The sequence below is a fragment of the Melospiza georgiana genome, chromosome 1 (assembly GCF_028018845.1).
Source record: "Melospiza georgiana isolate bMelGeo1 chromosome 1, bMelGeo1.pri, whole genome shotgun sequence".
Lineage (NCBI taxonomy): Eukaryota > Metazoa > Chordata > Aves > Passeriformes > Passerellidae > Melospiza > Melospiza georgiana.
In genome coordinates, this window is record NC_080430.1 from 105027620 (window position 1) to 105048422 (window position 20803).

General features: G+C 41.6%; 1 protein-coding gene across 3 annotated transcripts in view; it reads right to left on the reverse strand.

The window, feature by feature from the left end:
• The window catches only part of LOC131089999 (zinc finger protein 853-like), a 78247-nt gene that overhangs the window by 48902 nt on the left and 8542 nt on the right, over positions 1 to 20803 (reverse strand). For all 3 annotated transcript variants that reach the window (XR_009115283.1, XM_058035071.1, XM_058035080.1), the window contains exons 2-5: positions 14368 to 15539; positions 9047 to 9183; positions 5904 to 6061; positions 1481 to 1593 (exon numbers count right to left, since the gene is read on the reverse strand). Coding sequence is in view for 2 of the 3 variants with exons in the window: in XM_058035071.1 (XP_057891054.1) it covers positions 1481 to 1593; positions 5904 to 6061; positions 9047 to 9183; positions 14368 to 15447 (1488 nt within the window). In the remaining variant the exon portion in view is untranslated. The remainder of the gene's footprint in view (positions 1 to 1480; positions 1594 to 5903; positions 6062 to 9046; positions 9184 to 14367; positions 15540 to 20803) is intronic.

Below are 20803 nucleotides of genomic sequence, written 5' to 3' on the forward strand. Positions count from 1 at the left end.
AGAACTGTTTAGCATCTTCATTAAACATCTAGATATTGGGGCAGAGTGCACCCTCAGCAGCACCACTAATAACAAGCTGGGAGAAGTGCCTGATCACTGGAGGGTACTGCCAACCAGAGGTATCTCAGTGGGCTGGAGAAATGAACTGACAGGTACTTCATGAGGCTGAACAAAAACACAAAGGTCAGCCACAGGGGAGGAGTGAACCAGGCACGAGTACAGGCTGACAGCTGACTGTGAAGAAGCTTTGCAGAAAAAGGACCTAGAGGTTCTGGTGGACACCAGGCTGACCATGAGCCACTAGCATATCCTTGCAACAAAGGCAGCCAGTGGTGTCCTGGGCTGCATTAAGAGGAATGTTGCCAGCATATTGACAGAGATAATTCCCCTCTGCTCAGCACTGGTGAGGCCACACCAGGAACACTGCATCCACTTCTGGGCATACCACTTGATATTCTAACATTCAAAGACCTATACACTTACATATTTATATATATGTATGCAATGAGACAGCATACATAAATCATGGTATGAGAGATTAGGCTATATTTAGTGATAGAGATCAAAAGAGGAGAGCATGCAGGAAATTACAATTCTATTTTTTAATTTTAAATTTCATATTAAGAGGAAGTGTGAAAATACTCCACACAAGAGTCAACAGTAATTCCTACGTGCCTACTGTGTGGTTTCTTTTGCATTAGACATTGCAGATGCCTCTGCTCATGAAAATCCCTATAGGCAGTATAAAAGAAAGAGCCTCCAGCACAGAACTATCAGTCCTAGCCAACTTTGATTTTATCATGTATACAAAAGGCTAATATCAAGTCAATACAAAGTACTTGAACAAGGTCATTTTCTTCAGCTATTATAGCTTTTTCTGTTTTCCTTTCTGCATGCTCCTCTAGTGTTTCAGGTTTGCAATATATTGACCTCATAAATACAAGTATTATTCCTGGAAACAAGCAGGACAGTATTCCACTGGGAAATGAGCAATCTAATCAGAGTTGTTTTTTACTTTAATTGTTTGTGATAAAACCCATACAATGGTGCAGCAAAGGTTAGAAAAGCACATCACACACTTCTAGTATAAATCAAGGCAGCCTGACTTCCAACATGACATTAATCTTGTTCTGAGGTAAATATTAGTCAGAAGACAAATATTGCTCAGAAGCCATCCTGCCCTGTGGAATCAGCTTGACATTGTTTTTGTGCAGATTTGACCAGCCACAATGGAAGGGAAGCAATCTGTACTCTACAAGACAGTCATACAGAGTATTAACAACAGACCTCATTTCTTTCAGTCAGATATGAACAAACACAAATGTGTTGAGCAGCCTATATAACAAGCTTTGTTAAATAAGAGAAGTTATGTTGTTCTCCAGTTGCAATGATTATTGCTTAGATCCCAAGGATCTCATTGAAGGAAAAGTAATCACTAGAACTGATCCCAGGAAAAATATTCTTACACCCAGTTACTTACCCTTCTTCTCAACCTTGATGCTTTAGAGAGCTTCAGGAAAGTCAGATGTGGTTTGAAGTCCTTACTTCCTGAAATGTCGAGATTCATTTCAATAAAGCATTCTTCCACAGCTTCTGGAAAAGGAAAATATAAGAAAGGAATAAGTAATAGTGGGGAGGTAGAGAAAAATATTTACAGGGGGGTTAGACAAAAAGCCACTATCCCGGTCTTGAGCAAGATGGTTAAAACACACCCCAGTAACCAGTTGCTGCACTACCACAGGCAACAGAAAAATTTGAGAAAAGTACTCAAAACCAAAGTTCTGAATAACATACAGACATAAGCTGTAAACCTGAGACTGCATCCAAACTTCTGTGTTTGCAACACAATTCTTCTGAATTCATAAATCCCCTACCAAATGGTGAGCTCAAGAAAGCATCTGTCCATGGCAGCCCTGCCAGGAACAAGATGCAGCCACCACCAGTGGCCACAGCTGGGGTCTGTGGCACAACAGATTCTCCCCAGTTACTGCAAACAGCAATGCAAGAAGCAAAGAGCTTCCAGAAAAAAAAAAAAAAAAAAGAGTGGCTAGATTCCCAAAACTGCTACAACACCACAGCACTTAAAGCCATTCAGGAGGGAACATCACACAAACATAATACTCCTTCCCCAGACACAATTGTGATACAAAGTGTTTATGATGTCACTGGCTTAAAAACTTCAGTCACGTATTTATAAATCCATAAGGTTTTACCCTTCATAGAAAAAAATACATGGAACTCCAGGATTTATATTCTTCAAGGCCTTTCAGCTAAGGATTTTAATGACAAGTCAAACCAAGCTGGACTGTTCTTGGTTTTCATGGATTTTGGGGATGCAGAGTCTCAAGTATAGCAAGTTATTGCTTAATTGCTTAGGCACTGAAAGAATGAGGTTCAATGTTGAAACTGTGTAAAAAATAGTGTATTACATAGCAGATGAGTGCCTTTTTTGAAATCTCCCTGCTTCCATTTCATTTTTCCACCTATCAGGAAGTTTCACTACATGTGTCTTCACTAGTTTGTCATATGCATTTGTATCAAGGCCAGGTCTCTGGCTTGAAGTTCAGCTAATTAATAGTTTAAAATGTTTCTTCTCAGAGTATTTATGAGGGAACAGCAGCTGGGGCTGTCTGATCACTTTGCCAAAGCAACTGCTTTTTATATTTTCCATCTGGAAAACACAAGGAATAGGATCCAGTTATCCAAACAAGCATCTAATGTCCTTTTAGGTGCCCTACAGGATGTCCACCTGGCCTCCAGCTGCTGCTGCAGAAGGTACAGCCAGGCTGTAGGTCTGCTGTGAGTGCTGCAAATACCTTAGGGCATCTGAAAATGGTCCTAGGTGATTATGGTTAGGTATCAAACAACCTAAAGTGCCCCTGCTACTTTGTCAAAAAGTACACATTAACATGAAGAATTTCTGTATATTAAGTCCTTTTGTTCCCATGTCAGTTGGTCAAAGCACAGCAAGCCCCAGAGAAAAAACACCACAGAAGAGTGTCTAAGCTCCTTCTAAAGCAAAAAGCCTTTCCCCATGCATCATCCAGCACGCAACCTCACCTAGCTGCATAAAAAGGAACCAGGTAGATATTAACCTAAGAAAAAGTCTGAGAATAGCATCTCCTCTTGGTTGCCACCCAGCCTCCAGAACAGCTGGAAGGGGTTCTTAATAGAAGGTGAAGGTCTTACTGCCATGAGCAGATTTTCATCAGAAAAGCAGATGATGGAAGAAAGGTCAAGGCCAGAAATCATCTTTAAAAAGTAGGTATGGTGACAAGGCTCCAGGCTGGTGTGCCCTGTCCATGCCAGGCTGGCACTCAATTCTCCAGACACTGTCTTCTCTAGCTGTATGAAAAATATCCTACAAAAGTCCCAAGACATCCTAAGCAAGCAGTATCTTTTCTTCAAAGTGGTTGAGGCCACTAGCAGCAAGTTAAACCCAGGAGCACTCAGAATTTACCAATTAATTGCAGTTAATTGATCTAGAGATGGGTTAACTCTCCACTTTAAACTGAAGTCCATGATGCAGTACCAAAAGCAGATGGAGGGCCAGTCACCTGGCCAATGTCAGGAACACTTCAGAGGCTAAAAGATTTCATTAGAGCAGGCAGAACCCTTAAACTTGCTGACAAACCATCAATAAGGACATGATTAGGCGGAGACAGCTGACAGGAGTGTCTTGACCTTTGCCAGCCAAATCACTGGCCCATCATGCTGCTCAAAAAACCAGCATTTAAAATTCACACCTAGCTCATGACAACAAAAAATATTGACTAAAAGGTAAGGAAAAAAAATCCCTCTTCATTGTATAACAATTAATTCAATTGCTTTGCTGAGAGAAGGGGAGACAAAACCCCATATCTTTGCAGATGTCATTGAAAGGACAGACTTTGATACATATTTGCATAATTCCCAGACTCATTAAGTTCTTGAAATGGTCAGAAGTTATGCAGAATAGAACAACACTGGAAGCTACAACTCTCTGAATAGCAAAATCATTGTTAACAGAGTTAACAGCTTGAAAACTGGCAGCTTGTCTCCCAGTCAAGGAATTATTTCAGGCAATCAGTGAACAATCATATTGCATTAAAAACACAAGTACTGGCAGAATATTCCCAGGGCTTGCAATCAAATTTTTTCTCCTCTATCTAATTAAGGGGTTCAGATCAGAAGATAGATATTAGGTTTCCCAAACCCTGAAGATGCAGGTTATACAGGCAGAGAAGATGAAGGATCTGCCACCCACTATTGCAATGGCTTTTAGAGCTAATGCAGGTCCAAGATGATATTTAAAGAGCATCATAGCATACATGCTGCAGAACCAAAATTAAACACTTCTGATGGTGATAAAATAGCATGATAAAGATGGACCTTGTATGGTATGACTCATTGGGAACAAAATTCTCAGTTAAGCAAGACAATGAGTCCAGGGAAAACCAGTCACTTTCAGATGAGGAGTGAGGTATTCATTTCTGTATCTTTCAGGAGTGAGCAAAGAGCCAAGGCAGTGCTGTCAAAACAGTCAAACCAGGCATCAAAAGAATCAATCAGCCCCTTATTTCAATGGCACTGAATTGAATATATATTGTAGACAGGCATGTACCAAATATGATCTTACAGGAAATTGCATCATCTGCCTTCTTTGTTAACTTCCAGTCAAGATTATTTCCAGTTAAAGCTTTGAGAAGAAGCAGTTTGTGCATGGGCAAGTTTGTTGAGGTTGTAATCCTAATAATTAGGGACAACATCAGAAAAGCACAGCTGCTTTGAGTCAAAATTAGCTTTGGGATGCATGGAACAATAAGAGAAGTGAAGGCCAGAGTCAAGCAAGAAGTAATGGATAATCAAGTGGCAAATTTTATATAGCTGAGGCAAAGAAGCTGTTCATAAAAGACATTTGTCTAATTATATCACTGACTACTTAAGAGGTAAAATAAACAGGAGGATAAGAACTATAATACCAAAGCTGAGAACTGGAGGAAGTCAGAAACAGCATTAACAAAAGGAAAAACAGACGGCTCGGAGAACCATATTCTTTCAAGTTTACACAGTGTCTTTGTATTGCATGACTCTCTGAGAAACATTAGTTGAACTATACTTCCTTTTTGCTTAGTATGAAAATAGCAAGGAAACATAATGTATATTGATTATTTCTGTTCTGTTGGGATGGAAGCCCAGGACACAGATTAGGTTCTGCATTGCAGGCTAAAGCAGGTCCTAAAAGCAGAACTGGGTAGGGAGAAAGAAGAGAATATCAAGCCCTTCTGAAACTTTACTCAGATGCAGGCAGGCAGATCAAAAATCCAGAACATCTCATAAACCCTTCAGTGCTTTGGGAAATTAGAGCAGAGGACAAGCTATTCTTACACTTCTGTTTCATCTTCTACAGTGGAAGGAAAAGACTGATTGCTGGCGCTATACACACATATGCAGACAAATACTGATTTCTGTCACCTCCCACCCCAGAGGTACTTATGATTTCATGCATATTCCAGTTTAAAGGAAGTTCTTGTATAATCAGCTGGGGCCAACACTTAATAAGCTTTCATATTATTGAATGAGCAGAGCCTCAGCTAGAGGTGTCACTTTGACCACTGTGCACACCTCAGGCCTGTGAGATTCCAGCTGCAGAGCAGGTTAAGTTAGATTTGCTGTGTGATCTTCACATGAATGTCTGTGCATCTCACTTGTTCCGTACTAGAACAGATAACCTTATTTTAGGCCTATCGTTCTGCAGGAACCCAGTTGTTGGCTTCATATTTAACAAGTAAGAAAGAGAGGAAATGAGAGGAAAGGCAGCACATCACAGCCATGCACAACAGCTTGGGCCAGTGCTGACAGGAGCTGCTGGACTCTACAAACTGGTTTATTACAAGTGCTAGAGAATGAGGTTTTGTACTTACCTGCAATTCTGCTAAGCATTTTCTGGCCTTCCTCCAGCATTTTCACATATAGCACTTGGTTATTAAACTCTCCAATCCCATGGAATGTCAAATTAAGGTCTTTACCCTGCAAGATGTCTTCCACTTTAGTCTTGCTTTGCTTCAGTGCCAGAACAGCCCTTAAAAGTAATCAATAGATAAATGCTGAAAGTTATTAGGTTGTTTACATATTTAAATATTGTTTTATTTTTATTGCTAGCCAATATACCTGATTTTGACCACTCTGCAGCACTATGCAAGGTATCACAGGCACACTTGTATTTAATTTAATGCTAATTCTTTTGTAACAGTTAGAAGATTTCAAATAAATTACATCTTTCACTTCAACCTTAGCTTATGTATTAGAAGTAAGTTTTGTTAGTGAAGTGAACATTCAAAATATTAACATTCCAGAAGAACTATGAATATATGCTACTGAAGAGTCAAAAAGGATAAAATGGAACTTGTATTTGTGGTATATAGTTTAAAACTTTATCACTGTCATTTTCAACTGGTTGACTAATTTTATTCTTGAACTAAAACAAATTCACTCTCCCATCTGAAACAGAATTAGAATTTTTCTCCATTATATCCTCCTATTTCAGTCTAGATAAAAAGTATCAGATTGATGGTTATGTTCTCAGCTCTGCATCCCATGTTAATAAAGCTTAAATATGCACCTTGCTGGCACAGAAACCTCAAAAAATGAGTTATCCAAAGGCATTAATACTGTAAATTAAAATATTTTTCTCAAAGACACAGAAAAAATATAATTAAATTTCTAAATATAGATACCAAGAATTCCAACAACTTAACACCTGCTGAAGTTTTACCCTGGTGTCTCAGGAAGGGGAATCCTGTCAGTCTTCAAACTGAGTTTGACCAGAAGCCTTCTACTAAGGTTTCATGCTTCTAACAAACTGCAGCATGATTAAGGATGGCAGGACACCATCTTGTAGCTTCCTGGGCCTTCTGCAGCCACATTTACTTTATCATTACACCTAAAACAAGTTTTGAGTGCATTAATTCCACTCTTTAAAAATCTTGGACCTGTGTAACATACAAATAGAAATCCAGACAGTAAAACCCACACAGTACTTACTAATGCCCTTTGGAAAGCCTCTTTAATGCATACAAAGGCCACTTCACCCAGCATTGTGAACAGCCCTCACCACTACACTGGAGTTACTTCAGCTATAATGGTATAAGAGCAGCTTCTTCCCAAGACTCATGGGAACCCAGTGACAAAGATATAGCAAGGACAGGACTGAAGTTGGAAAGAGTGAATTCTTTGCAGAGGATTTTGAGTTTTCCACCTTAATAAGCATGGCTGACCTAGTCCTTCATTTAAGTTCATAATGTCTAAGCAAAAATTAAATACTACTAAGACAACTTCTTCCATCAAATGGTATCTGTTGCAAGGGACCTTAAATATCAACTACTTCCAACCTTCCTGCCATGGGTCAGAACACCCTCCAGGAGATCAGGTTACCTAAAGCCTCATCCAGACTGCTTGAATATTCCACATCTCTCTGTTCAAGGCCTCACTGTAGTAAAGAATTTCTTATCAGTATCTAATCTAAACCTGCCTTTTTCCAGCTTGAAGCCATTCCCCCTTGTCCTATGTCAATGTAAAAAGTTTTGCTCCAGCTCCTGCCCTTAGATTTGAAGATGCCTCCCTCCCCCTGTGAGGGGCTGGGCCAGCTGTATCAGCACCAATTTAAATTTAAAAAGCGAGAAGCAGTTAAGCTCAAGGCAGTCTTTCATATGACAGCACAGAGCAGTGGCCACTGAAATACAGCCTCGTTTAGAGGAGCTATGGAGGCAGGTAAAAGATACAGGATAAAAAACATTTGGCAAGGCAGGTCTGCTTTTCATTAGGTATGTCCATTATTTTTACATTACAGACACACACCCACTCCTAAGTTCATTAACACTACTTAGCTCCACTCACCTCCCTAACCAATTGATTCCCATTTTGATTGCTGCTCTCAACTAGCTTCCTATCCTCTTGGACATCAGCCTGCCCAGTCAGCAGCACTGGCACAGGGTTTTATTACTGAATTACTGTACACTGTATTCTGCGTGTCTCCTTAGCCCATATAACTCTCCTAATTTTTTCCTTCATACCCTAAAAAAAGAAGTCTCCAGAATGAAAAAATAAAGCAGGTAACTTTAAAATAAGGCACATATAAGCCTGTCATATGCATCTTAATCATGCTTAACTGGTGCTGCCTGTATGGGCAGGAGAGGTTCTTTCCTAGTCATATTGGGGTTTTTGACACCTTTCCAGCTAGGCATTCTGTTTTACACCCCAGCAGATCCTGTGTGACACTCATATGGTGTTGAGGCCTGTTTTTCATTCCCGTGCTGATAGGTGCCAGGGCCCCTGGAGAAAGGGCTGTTCTCACCAGGTTCCCACCTCTACCACATGATGCCTTCCCAGGCACATAAGGGCCTTTCCTTTCTGCCTCCTTATGTCAAGGAGTTCCAGGTTTCCCAGTGTGGTACAGTAAGATAAGGCTTAGGGAAAAAACTGCAGCAGACTGGCATTATTTTCTGGACCTTTCTTTCAATTCCAGCCTTCCTGACCACAGGGTAGGTTTCCTCAGTCATCTGTCAATAGCTCCATCTTAATTCACTGGGCCCCAGCAACAGCCCACTGCTCAAATTCAACAGGAGAGCAGCTTGGGAAGGAACTAGGCAGACTTTTTGTTGTTTTCTTAATGCAATGTATCTTCACAGCTAACATTTTCCAGCTGATAAAAGTATGGCTGAGTTGAAAAGCTATGGTTTCTCAAAAGAAAGCAGCTCAGGGAAGTTTACATCTGTTGAGCTAATTTGTGGTAGTAACACAGTAAGAAAGCAGTAATACTATTTACAGCCACACTACTTTTTCTCTTCACCCCGTGGCAGATAAGAAAATTTCCATCTCTGATGCATCACAGCTAGCTTTTGTAAAGATCTTTCCCCACAGGTACTGAAAGCAAGCCAGACACTGATAAAAAAAGTTTAAGAGGAATTGTGTGTAGGCTCTAATAAAACATAATGATTCACAATAGCAGCAGTAAGGTTACCACATTTACAGAAAAATTAGCTACTCTTGAATTTGGCAGGATTCTTACTTTTTCACTTCTTCTTCTGTTCCCAGATGAGCTACTATTATAGTAAGGTGCATAGTTTGAACAGGGAGAAGAGCTCTTGACAGGTCAGGTTCTTTAGAGAATATGAGTTCTTGAACATCTTCAATTCTGTCCAAAATCTGCAGTGGAGTAAATAGAAGAAAGAAATAAATTTTCATTTTGAAATGCCTACACATTACTGGAAAAATTCAGAATGCCAAAGATTTACACAACCAGAAATGCAACTCAGTGTTTAAGTCAGGAACCCACAAAGCCACCTTCCTCTCCTCCCCACCCCAGATTTATCATGCAGCAACTTTCAGTTTCATACTTGATTTTTCAGGAATTGATTTATCTATTTTCCTTTTTAAAAGCCTACAGGCTCAATTCATAGCTCTCCTGTGAACCAGAAGCCCCAGATCTTGAAGTAGGTGTGAATCTGACCCTAAGAATGTTAGATAAAACTCACAGCACTGTGTAAATATTAATGGGATCTTCATGCAGTTGTCACTTGTTAATAGACTGTGGAAATTAAATGGCATTTCCATAATTAATCTTATGCCATTTTCTGATTACAAGTTTGATCACAGATTAAACTGATATCTCTTCCCAAAAGAAAAATGTAACAGCAAACAAAGTAAGAAAAGGCTGGGTAAACCTGCTGTTTTCTGAGCCAGTGTTTCTCAGAACTGTGGCCAATTTCTGGCTCTTGTGGATCTATCTATGCCTTTACACAATTGACTCCAAAGATTTTTCTTTTTTCGATATGTGCTGTTAAGGTTTATAAGCCAGCCATGGGAACAGGCAGGAGAGAGAAAAATTAATTTATGCAGCTACTAAGTATCTGGTGGAATCCCAAGTTACAAAGCAATAATTTATAGATTTTCAGGTTATTTCAGTGAGAAAACTCTGCCTTACATGCCTAGGTGCTCACACATGTTAGAGCTGCCCTTTATCCTTACACAGATCGAAACAGCTGGGTCAATATGCTTTTGTTTTGCAATCTTTCTCCATAAAGCCTAGCAGCCATTGTGCAGCCCAGTAAATAGTCCCACAACCTGCACATCAGAGGAGATTAGCATAAAAAGTTCCCAATAAACACGAGGATAAAAGCCTCACACAATCAAAATAACCAATTGAAGATACAAACTCCCTGAATTCACCGACCCTTACGGTACATTTTTCACTGACTGTACATTAAGTTAATTCCTACTGCAACTGAAGCACAATTCATTTCAGCCTGCTATTTACAGCACATGTTTAGATCGTGAAAACATTGAGCAGGAATCAAGCCATCAAGCTGTCTGACCACACAAACAACAACCTTTGCCTCAACAGACTAGGCTAAGTATTAACAGTAATTCTACAAAAGAGCCTCCTGTTGTTCTCCCTTCCCCACTCTTTCCAAGAACATACTTCAAATAAGAAAGAAGATCCTTTTGCATTTCAGTTTGAGGCTCAGGCATCTGGAAAGCTGAATTTGAGTGAAATTCTCTCACACAGATATTTAACTATTACAGAGCAGTGTTAATGTCTTTTCTTATCTCTTCTTATCTTCACAACTTCCTGCTCCTACTCCCATGGGAACAGTCTACCCTATCACTACACTTTTTTTATTTTTTGGTGCATCAATTTTTAGCACTTTTCTATAAATGCTGTATAATTGATGGGATAGCTGGGGGGTTTTTGGGAAGTGCAGAGCAGTAAGGAAGCACTTAAAATGGAGTACTGAAAGCCTGAGACCATAACATTCTTAGATTCAATCCAGTACAAGCCTGGTGTCCAGCCTCCCAGAGCCCTGCTCAGACACAAAGACCAAAGAGCAGTGCACCCACCAGGACTGGAACAGGGCTTTTCCTTTCTACTCTTGAAAGGAAGAAATATGTTGACAGCCCTAAGTCCTGCCACTTGTAGAGCTCTCTTAAATAATTAAGGCAAATTAATTCTTTCCAAACACTAAAAACATCTTTAAAACCCTCCTGTAATAGGCAAGGTCTACAGAGCAGCAGAAAACCAAATTGTACGGTCAGTGAGGTCAGGAACCTCTGCTTTAGAGGTAAGAGCATCTAAAATTGTCAAAACACTATTACATGTGCATGTACATGTGTTGTGTATATACACAGACATTTGGCCAGCAGGTCGAGGGACGTGCTGCCACCCCTCCACTGCATTTGGGGAGACCCCACCTGTGGTGCTGCATCGAGATCTGGGGGCCCCAGCACAGGAGAGACTTGTTGGGATGAGTCCAGAGGAGTTACACCAAGATTACTAGATGGATGAAGCACCTCACCTCTGGGGAAAGGCTGAGACAATTCTGTTTGTTTCTGTTCTGTTCCTCCTGGAAAAGGAAGTGCTTCAAAGTAACCTCATTGCTCTCTTTCAGGAGCTAAAGCAAGACCAAAAGACAGATAGAGAGGGACTTCTTACAAGAGCATGGAGTGACAGGACAAGGAAAAAGGAGATTCAAACTGGAAGAGAGTAGGTTTAGATGAGATATTAGGAAAGAATTATTGATTGTGAGGGTGGTAAGGTACTGGAACAGGTTGCCCAGAGGTTGTAGATACCCCATTGCTGGAAATTCTCACAGACAGGTTGAATGGAGCTCTGAGCAACTTGGTCTAGTCAAAGGTGTCTTTGCCTATGGCAGGGGGAATGAAACTAGATCCCTTCCAACTCAAACTATTCCATGATTTCTTTACCCACACTATGTACATATGCCAGATTTACAGTACTGCACTCTTCAGTGCTTCTTTCAAGGCCTCACACAGGACAGAGTCAGGTCACTGACACCCATAAGGGTAGCACTTCAGAGGAACACAAACTTGGAATATCTTGGGCAGAGCCTCCAAACAGGGATGCCAGAGCTGCCAGACTACCAGAGCTTGTGTGAATGCAGGGACATCTGTAAGAGTAGAATTTGAGAAAAAGAAAGGAAAAGGAAAAAAGAGAGAGAGAAAAGATAAGGAAAAAGAGGTGAAAGACATTCATTGGGCTGTGCAAGATGTGGTCCCAGGCCATATATTAAGAACACCCAAATCTCATTAAAATAGCAGAATAAGTTAAGCATTCATGACCCTTCAAGCTGTTCCATGATCTCATTCCTCAGATGGCAGGAAAGTTTCCAGTTTCTAGCTTAGATTTATTCTTTGCCCACTTCATACCCATTTGTTCATCTGCCAACATTGTCTTCAGCTTACACAGTCACTTTCCCTTCCTGGCATTTATCTTCCTGATGTGCTCTGCACTTTTGTTCACCTCTCAAAAGCCAGTCATATGTAGGAATCACAAAAGTTATATGAGGCCATCCTCCAGATAACCTTCAAAGATCATTTTCTGCCCAAGACAAAGCCAGAGCAAATAATTGCCTACCAAGAGGAAGGCACCTTTGACGCCTCCCTCTAACACATGCATAAGTGTTTTTACACTTAACTTAGGGAAAAACAAAAACTCAGAAACCTGCCAAAGCAAGCTACTGTGCTGCAACTGCTTGTCACACTGGAGAAAAAAAGGAACAATTCTCTGCAACAGATACATCATTCTTACTTAATTATTGCCTTTAAGCAGCATAAATAGTCATGCCAGATACTGCATGAAAGCTTAAGCTAGGAAAAAAAAAAAAAAAAAAGGAACCAAGTTATATACTGCAACAAAAAACATCTATTTTGTTCATTGGGAAACACACCATAAACTAGTAGTGGACGCTGATAGTAGAATGGTCTATTTTCACTCTGTTAAAGACAAAACCTGAATATTAACTTGTCTGAACATTTTTATAGGAAAAGATACCAATATACATATATATAATAAAAATATTAATAATTTACAGATTTTGTATCCTGTTTCTCCATTCTGCCAATGCTAGCTGAGCACAGAATTTTCTGATTCAAATTAAGATTTTTCCCCTGCCTGTCTCCCTCAGGTGGAATAGTCTGCTCATTGTCTTGGCATTTCAAGGCTACACTTTCTCTTCATACAACATTTGAGTGCACAGTCATCTGCTGCTGCTACATAAAGGCCATGGGGCACCCACCTCACAGTGCTGCTGTTCCACAATGCTGGAACAGAATCCCATCCAAGCTCCCTTGGGATAACAGCAGATACTGGGACAAAGTGAGACCTGTCTCTGCTTTTGCTTACCTTGAGCAGCTGCAAAAATACCCCATTGCCATCTGCAGGTAACAGTGGTCTGTGAAAGGCTAAAGGTTAAAAAAAAAACTGTCCATAAAGGCTTTGCAGTGCTGCTTTGGAAATGAGACATTCCATTGTCTTCTTTCACAAAGCTTGGAATGAGCTTTAAAATTCACAGCAGCAGAATGGGAATAAGTAATTCAACGTGAGCCAATATCTTCCCACTTTCTTTACAAGTACAAGGACTTGTGCAGAAGTTATCTAAGATTCATTTGAAGTCCCTAACTAGTAAATAAAGTGTGAAATCTCTCTCTCCAGCCATTGTATCATTTTTGGAATTTACTTCCATGGATCATAAGACAGGGCTTGTAGCAGCCAAGCCCAGCAGGACTGTATGACTTATTTCAAAAGCAGCATTTACTGTGGTGACTGGAACACTTTAGGTCTCCCACAAAGCCTCTAGAAGAGAATATGTCTATTTGTATTTCCACTGTTTGCTGCACTTTGGTTTAACATTATGGAGGTGAAATGATCTGTTGCTTTTTCTAACACTGCTTAAACATGGGAGTCACGGAATACAGCACACCTTGAAGTATGAGCATAGAGACTGCACTCATGGATTCTTGAAATTAACCATCTATCTAGGATCTCAGGGCAAGTTTATTGGATAAAAGATGGAGAAGAAAAAACAGATCAATTCTCTATAATCTTCTGCAGAAGAGAAGGAAATTCTCATTGTCCACTGTGAACTTTGGTGGAAAAGACTATGAACAAACAAATCAATATCCTTGCACTAAATACAGCCCTAAGAAAATGTAGGATGGGACAACACAAGATGAAAGCCAGGTCTTTTTTTTTTTTAAAGATTACAGAACAGAAAATACTGGTGATGAGAGACCCCACCTCAGACCCTATAGAAAGGGCAGTGACAATCATGGAAGTGATATTTACTTTTTTTCTTTCCTAGCAGTAGTTGAAACATGGATGTGTATAATCACAGCTCTACCTACAAAAACAAGGCACAGTACCTAAGGGTTGCTATGAGGAAGTTAACTCTATCCCAGACCCAGCAAACCACTTGTGGTAAGCAGGCAGAATGATTTCTCTTGGCTTGTTAAGCACCCTTGCAATTAAGACAGGAAATTAAGCCTAAGTTTAAAGTTAAGTTTTTTAATAAAACAGCTAATTCAAAGTACCTGATCATCTGTTATTGGAATAGCAACAAAATAATTTGGAGACTCTCTCGGACGTTTCTTAGACTGTTCTCGTGCTAGGTCTTCCTTCTGGTCTTCTACAATCCCCCTGGGCCCTTCTTGGATATTACCTTGCTCCTGTCTCATCACAGTATGTCTTTGGTCTTCCTTTTGCAGAAGCTGGTCTGCTTTTAGCTGTTCCTGCTCTTGGCTCTGGTCCCGCAGCTGTTCCTCTGTCACCATCCCATTCAGGTCTGCTTTGTCTCCAGCCTGCATGTCATGCACCTTCACCACTTCTGCTCTTTCCTCTTGGCACTGGTCCTGCTGGGGTTTTTCCACTTCTCCTTGATCCTGTTTTTGGCTCAGAAGCCCCTGTGGCACCAGCTCCACCACAGCAAGCTCCCTCTCACCTTCAGATCTTGTCATCATCCCTCCCTGATTTTTTGGGAGGGTCCACTGTTCTCCATTATCTAACACTTCCTCACCTTGGTTCTGGAGGAAGGTTACCTCTTCTGGGTCACAGCCCAACTGCAGCTGCACAGTGACCTTGATGCCAGCAGTGCCTTGTCCCCACTCCTGGGGCTGTAGCTGTACAGTTACTTGTGGGAGAGATGGCCCTGGGCCCTGCTGCTGGAGCTGCACCTGCACAGTCACTGATGGGGCTTCCCATCCTGGGTTTGGCCTCTGAGGCTGCACCTGCACTGTCACCTCCGGGCAGTCCCACCCCTGGCTCATGTTCTGGGGCTGCACCTTGACAGTCACTTTTGGGAGCTCCCAGCCTGATTCTGTTGGTTGTGGTCCCATGTCTGGGGCCGTGCCTCCTTGCCCTGGCTGCCTCTGTGGGTGCACATGGATATCATTCCCTCCTTGAGGCTCTTGAGCAGAGGGCAGTAGCTGCACTGCTGAGGAATGGTCTTCTTGCTCCTGCTGTACTGGTGAGATTTGCTGAGTTCCTTCTGGGCTTTCATCCACCTGAATGGGTTCCTGAACCACTTCTTGAGGCTGAGCTCCCTCTGGACTCCCATCTACCTGAACCATCTCGTGATGCCAGCTCCTGCACAGTTCCCGTTTTATCACCTTCATCCTATAACACCAAAGATTTCTTCTCCTAGGCTGGGGGTTCTCCAAGATCCTCCTCCTCTTTCTTTGGGGTTTGAAGTACTTTTTTAAAGGAACTGGGGGAAAAGAAAAGAAAAGAGCCTAACAGTTATTTTTTAAAAAGTATTTCTCGCAATAGTCGAGTCTGGGTTCAGTTCTGCAATTGGACTCACTATGGGGGAGCTTTAACCCGGTCAAACAGCCCAGTCTAAAAACCTCTGGAGAGCCTGACAGAAGATTGAACTGCTGCTTCTAGTCACTGTACTGTGGTCTTGACTTCTGCTCCTGCCCTGATTAGGTCTCCCATGCTTTAAAGCATGAGAACACCATTTCACAGCATGCAGCGCCACAGAGACAGAGGCCTTATCAAAGGACTGCAGGTGTGTTGCCTAGAGGTGGTTACTCACAGAGACTGAGAATAGCCTGAGCCAGACTCAGAGGCTGAATTCATACAGAAACCAGATTGCCTGTGAAGCTCTGGTCTCCTCTAACTGCAGCATGTTGCCATCTAATCAGACCTGCACACACGACTTTTTTCTTTCCTGTGGATACATTACAGTTTTTTTCTACAGCAAACTGCTGCCACGTCCTCATTTGTCTTAATGCCTCCCATTCACCCTGTGTCATTCCCTTTTCCTCTTCTGTGAAGCTGCAAAGGAAGATGCTTTTCCCACCCATACTGTTAAGATAAAAGTAGTGAAGGCACTGAAAGAGCAAAAGGAATTTTTCTTCCTCCTCAATTCAGAGGTTAATTCCACAGAAGCCCCAAAAACCAAGAATATTTCCTAATTGGGCAATGCAGCTCAATTGCACTCAACAGAAACAGCACTTGCTAAAGAAAATATCTAAGCAAATAAATTCTACAGACCAAACAGGATTCATCTGTATGAGAAAAATATTTCACACCACAGGTTACAACTGGCCTTGACTAAGTCCTTCCAAGTCATGGCAACACTGAGGGTTTTTTCCCCCTGAAGCTATAAGAGGTAGTCAGATATTTTTTATAAATCTGCTCTCCAAGACAACCAAAATGTTTGTTCAAATTTCACAGGAAAACTTGATCCCTTTCCACCTCCACAAAACCCACAACCATGAAAAAAGTCAAAACTAAATAGAAAAAGTGTAAAAAAATTGACACACAACCTACATGCTTTAATGTTGGGCAATCCAAGGCAGAGGTAGTAGTTTTCTCCTTATTAAAAAAACAAAAACAACCCCCACCCAAAAAACCCCTTATTTTTGTAGTGGGCTAAAGATGAAAAGCTTAAGAAACTCATATTGAATTCATATGAAGGCTATTATATGGTCTTTCCAGAATTCAGATGTTGGAGCTTTATTCCATAGAGTGGACTAGTTTTTAAAAGGATATTTGAATGTTTGTATATATTTCACATGTAATTTCACTCATCAGATAGCTACATTACTTATATTCTACTATGCTTTAAGAATTTTTCTGACTGTATATCAAATCTAAAGACTTAAAGAAACTACTAAAGATTTTTTAGATGTGAGAGGCAAAGTGCTAATTGTTATGAACAAAAACTCGGTTAATATTTTTTTTATGAGAAAAAGTTTCAAAAAGGCAGCCAGACCACTGGCTCTGCCCAAGTTCTGTGTGTTTTGTTATTGTAATCACGGGTCGTTGTCGTTAATGGTTGTTTTTGTATTAGTAAAAGCCCTGGCCGGGGCGAGGTAATGGCCCTTCTCCTGGGTGGGGACCTTGCCCGAGGCTAAGTTGTACCTTTCCCAGAATAGTGAAGACACCTGAGAAGGTGGGGGGGGTTATGCAAAGTGACTCGCAAGACCAGAATGCTTTGTGAGACCCCCATCTCCAAACTCATGGAGAAACCCCAAAAACAACGAGCCACCTAAGAGTTGAGAGACTAGAGTGATGTCTGGACGTGAGGAACCGAGTGCTGAGCCTGCAGAGACGCGGAACACCTTCGGACCCTCTCGCCCTGACCACGGGAGTTGACCCCGGAGCTGAGACCAGGCCGACTGAGTGGGAGAAACTAACATCTGACACCATCTTATGGGATCAGGAGACCCAAAAAGGCTCCCAAGAGGATCTGATCCCCAGCTCTGCCCCTGGTGGACAAAGCTGCGCATATCCTCCTCCTCTGAGTCGCCCTGGGAGACGACGGACGCTGCAGACCCGTCGAGCCGCCCGATCCTGAGCTGATCACTTTTTAATAAAGGCATTACACAGGAGAAGAAGTCTCCTGGCCCTGTTTATTTCACTAATGAAAGTAGACAAATCTTATCTCTCTGGAGGCAAAGCACTGTGGACATAAACTAGCTGTAAAATCAGCTGTTACCCATGATATTTGGGCCTGGACTCCAAAAGAAGATTTTGTCCTCTGGAAGAGTGTTTAGTGAGGGATATGAAGAATCCCTGATCAACTCAATGATCCTTAATAAAGACACTATCTAACATAGTACTGATTTCATCCTGAAGCAGCACAAAACTTACTTTCAAACATTTCACTGACAGTTTTGACAAAAACAAGCTCTGCCCTTGTTTTCATGTCTTCAATGTCCAAGTGAGGAACTAGAAGAAAAGAACAATATTGAAGTCTCCCAGAGAAGCCTTTTCACCCATGTAACTGCTGTAAAACACTTGTTCATTTTTTAGGTACTTCTAATGGCACAGCAGCTCCTGAGACACCATTAAACTCCTCTGCCTTCCTCACAGTCATGGTACTTGAGAAAGAAAGCCTTTGTTCTCCTCTCTCAGAAGCCATTATGTAAATTAAGCCTCAAACCAGTGCAAGCCTTGGTAAGTACCTGTAAGAATAGTTCAGTCAGCTTCAGAGAATGCAGCATCTAAATTCTCTGTAAACAAGTATTTAGATGCACGTAGGTGAGTCAAAGTTTAATGCACCTACAGTGACAGGATTTATGCCACTGAAACATCATAAACCCCACTGAAATCTTTGTTTTACTAGCAGTGTGCAGCTGAGGCATAACAGAAGTTAAAAAAAAAGCCCTCTCTTGCACTCAGCCTAAGCTTCTCCATGAAAAATCATTAAAACAGGTAAAAACTTGTAACAAGATGCCCTGGTGGTGGACATTTGTTGTTGGCTTTGTTAGGCTTCCTCCCCTTAAGTAACACTTATAACCATATTGTCTCTCTCACATTTGTGCCTGCACAGTAACCTTCAGTAGGGATTTCACAGACTGTCATCAACTTAGCAAAGACAATGCAACAGCTCAGGTTGAATATAGAGGAATCACATAGAAAGCAGCCACAGTGTCTTTCACAAGACTATTTTTATGGTTTCCAACATGTAGCATCAAGGCAGTCGCATCAATATTACACAGTTCCTTCCCTACACTCTTATTTTGCTCTTCAGCCTGTATTGCTTCATATGTGCACATCTCCCCCAAAACTTTCATTAGATAATGCCACCACCTAAAAAGAGCTAGAGATGCATCTGTTACCCAGCCACCCCTACACCTTTGCAAGTCCTTATAACTATTTTGTGGCTGTCAGTAAGTTGAGAATTAAGGGCTCAGGTTTTTAATGCCTTGACTAGTACAACCTAAACTCAGAGGTTAATGAGGTGGCAACATCTTGGTCTTTAAAACACTTGGGCACCTGTGTACAATAAAAAGTTGCTGGAGATCCTGAGTAGAAGCATCCCAGAGAGCCCCAGGCTTCTGCCAAGTCCCCCTTCTAACTCTTATTCTGAGCCCTGTCAAGCCATTTAGGCCAGGTGACAACACCAAATACTTGTCCACCCACAGCAAGGTCCAGTGCAAGTTGGGCAGCCAAGAGCTGAAGACTGCAGTCCATACAAATAGGAAAGGTTCCTGCCCCTGTAGCACAGAAATATGACCTTAGGAGGTCCTGAAAATGGCAGGAAGACCACCCACCTGCATCCAGAACATTTAAACCATGAAGAAAGCTCTTTCTTCAAATAAATAGCTTGTTCCATTTCCAGCCTTTTGACAGACAGAGCTCATGCAGACCCTTGTATCTCAGCCAGCAGCTCTGAAACAACAAATGCACAAGCTCAAAGGGAAGCTTCCCCCACCCTCAGTCCCATGCCAAAGGCTGGAACAGATAGTAACTGTGCCTAACCCTTGATCAAAAGGCTCCAGGAATACCCAGAAGGAAAGCTGACCTGTCCAATGAAGACGCAGGCAGCATTTGCCCAAAGACCTGTCTTTGCTGCTTCAGACCTCAGTCTTATACTTCCCACCTCCTCAACCTCAGAAAAATCAAACACCCAACATGGATGGCAATAGAAAATTCAACTCTGCTACTCTGCATTTTAATTGTAGTGCAAAACAACTCCATAGCAAAGGCTATGGAATGTCTCATTTCCAAAGCAATATGGCAATATTAGATGTCCATACCATAGAGACATTCTGGAAGCCAGGCAACATTCACTTCTACCTGGAAATAGATTTTGTGCTCCATAGAAGTGCTGGAAAACTGCTGACTGGCTAACACTGCCTTGGTGCCTCTGAAGGATGATTTAGTCTGCTCACAGCCACTGTGGTGCATGCAAAAAAGCCTCTCTGCACAGAAAATAAGCCATGAGAGCGGCTTTTACACAGTCCTCCTTCATCAGATAGGTCAGAAACTCCTCAGCTGTGACAGTGGCATGCAAGTTTGCTGGCACTGGTCTGGGAAGCCCAAAAAAGTCTGTTTATAGGCCTTGCTTTCTGCAAAAGTCTCTCCCTTGTTACTCAGTTGCAGGGGAGCAGAATGCAGATACAGTTCAGTAGCTGAGGAGCAGACTTGAATCTCAGGTCCTGAGAGAATATTTAAAATGCTGGAGATTAAGGGAAGATTTACCAGGTCCTGGTCAAGCATAGACACACACCTACTAGACTAATTCACTTCTTGTGTTTTGCCTGAGATCTGAATGGCTTCCTGGGCTTTCTGTTCTCCCCCTGCTCCTCTTCCTGATAAAGCTAACAATTTACTGGAGTAATCTGATGTACATGAAGCAAAAGGCATTTGAAGCAAGCAACCATTCCTGCAGCACCCAGGTCTTTTCTCTAAGCAATACTGCCCTCTGGCAAGCCATGCCTAAAACATCCACCTCACCTTATAATTGCACAAGTTCCTTTCCTCAGTCTTGTGATATATTTATAAGGTCACCAGGCTGTATTTCTCTCTCCCATCCCCACAAAAATAATTGCATGCTTTGCAGACTGGACATCTCAGAGACCAGTTTTTCCTGCTAAGATGCCTTTTCAGCATTCAGCTACCACAATGTTAGAAGAGAGGAAGAAACAGGCGCCACACATACTCTTAGAAACATCATTTCTATATGAAGTTTCATCCTTTAAGTCATCACAGGATGCCACAATCTCCCTTCAT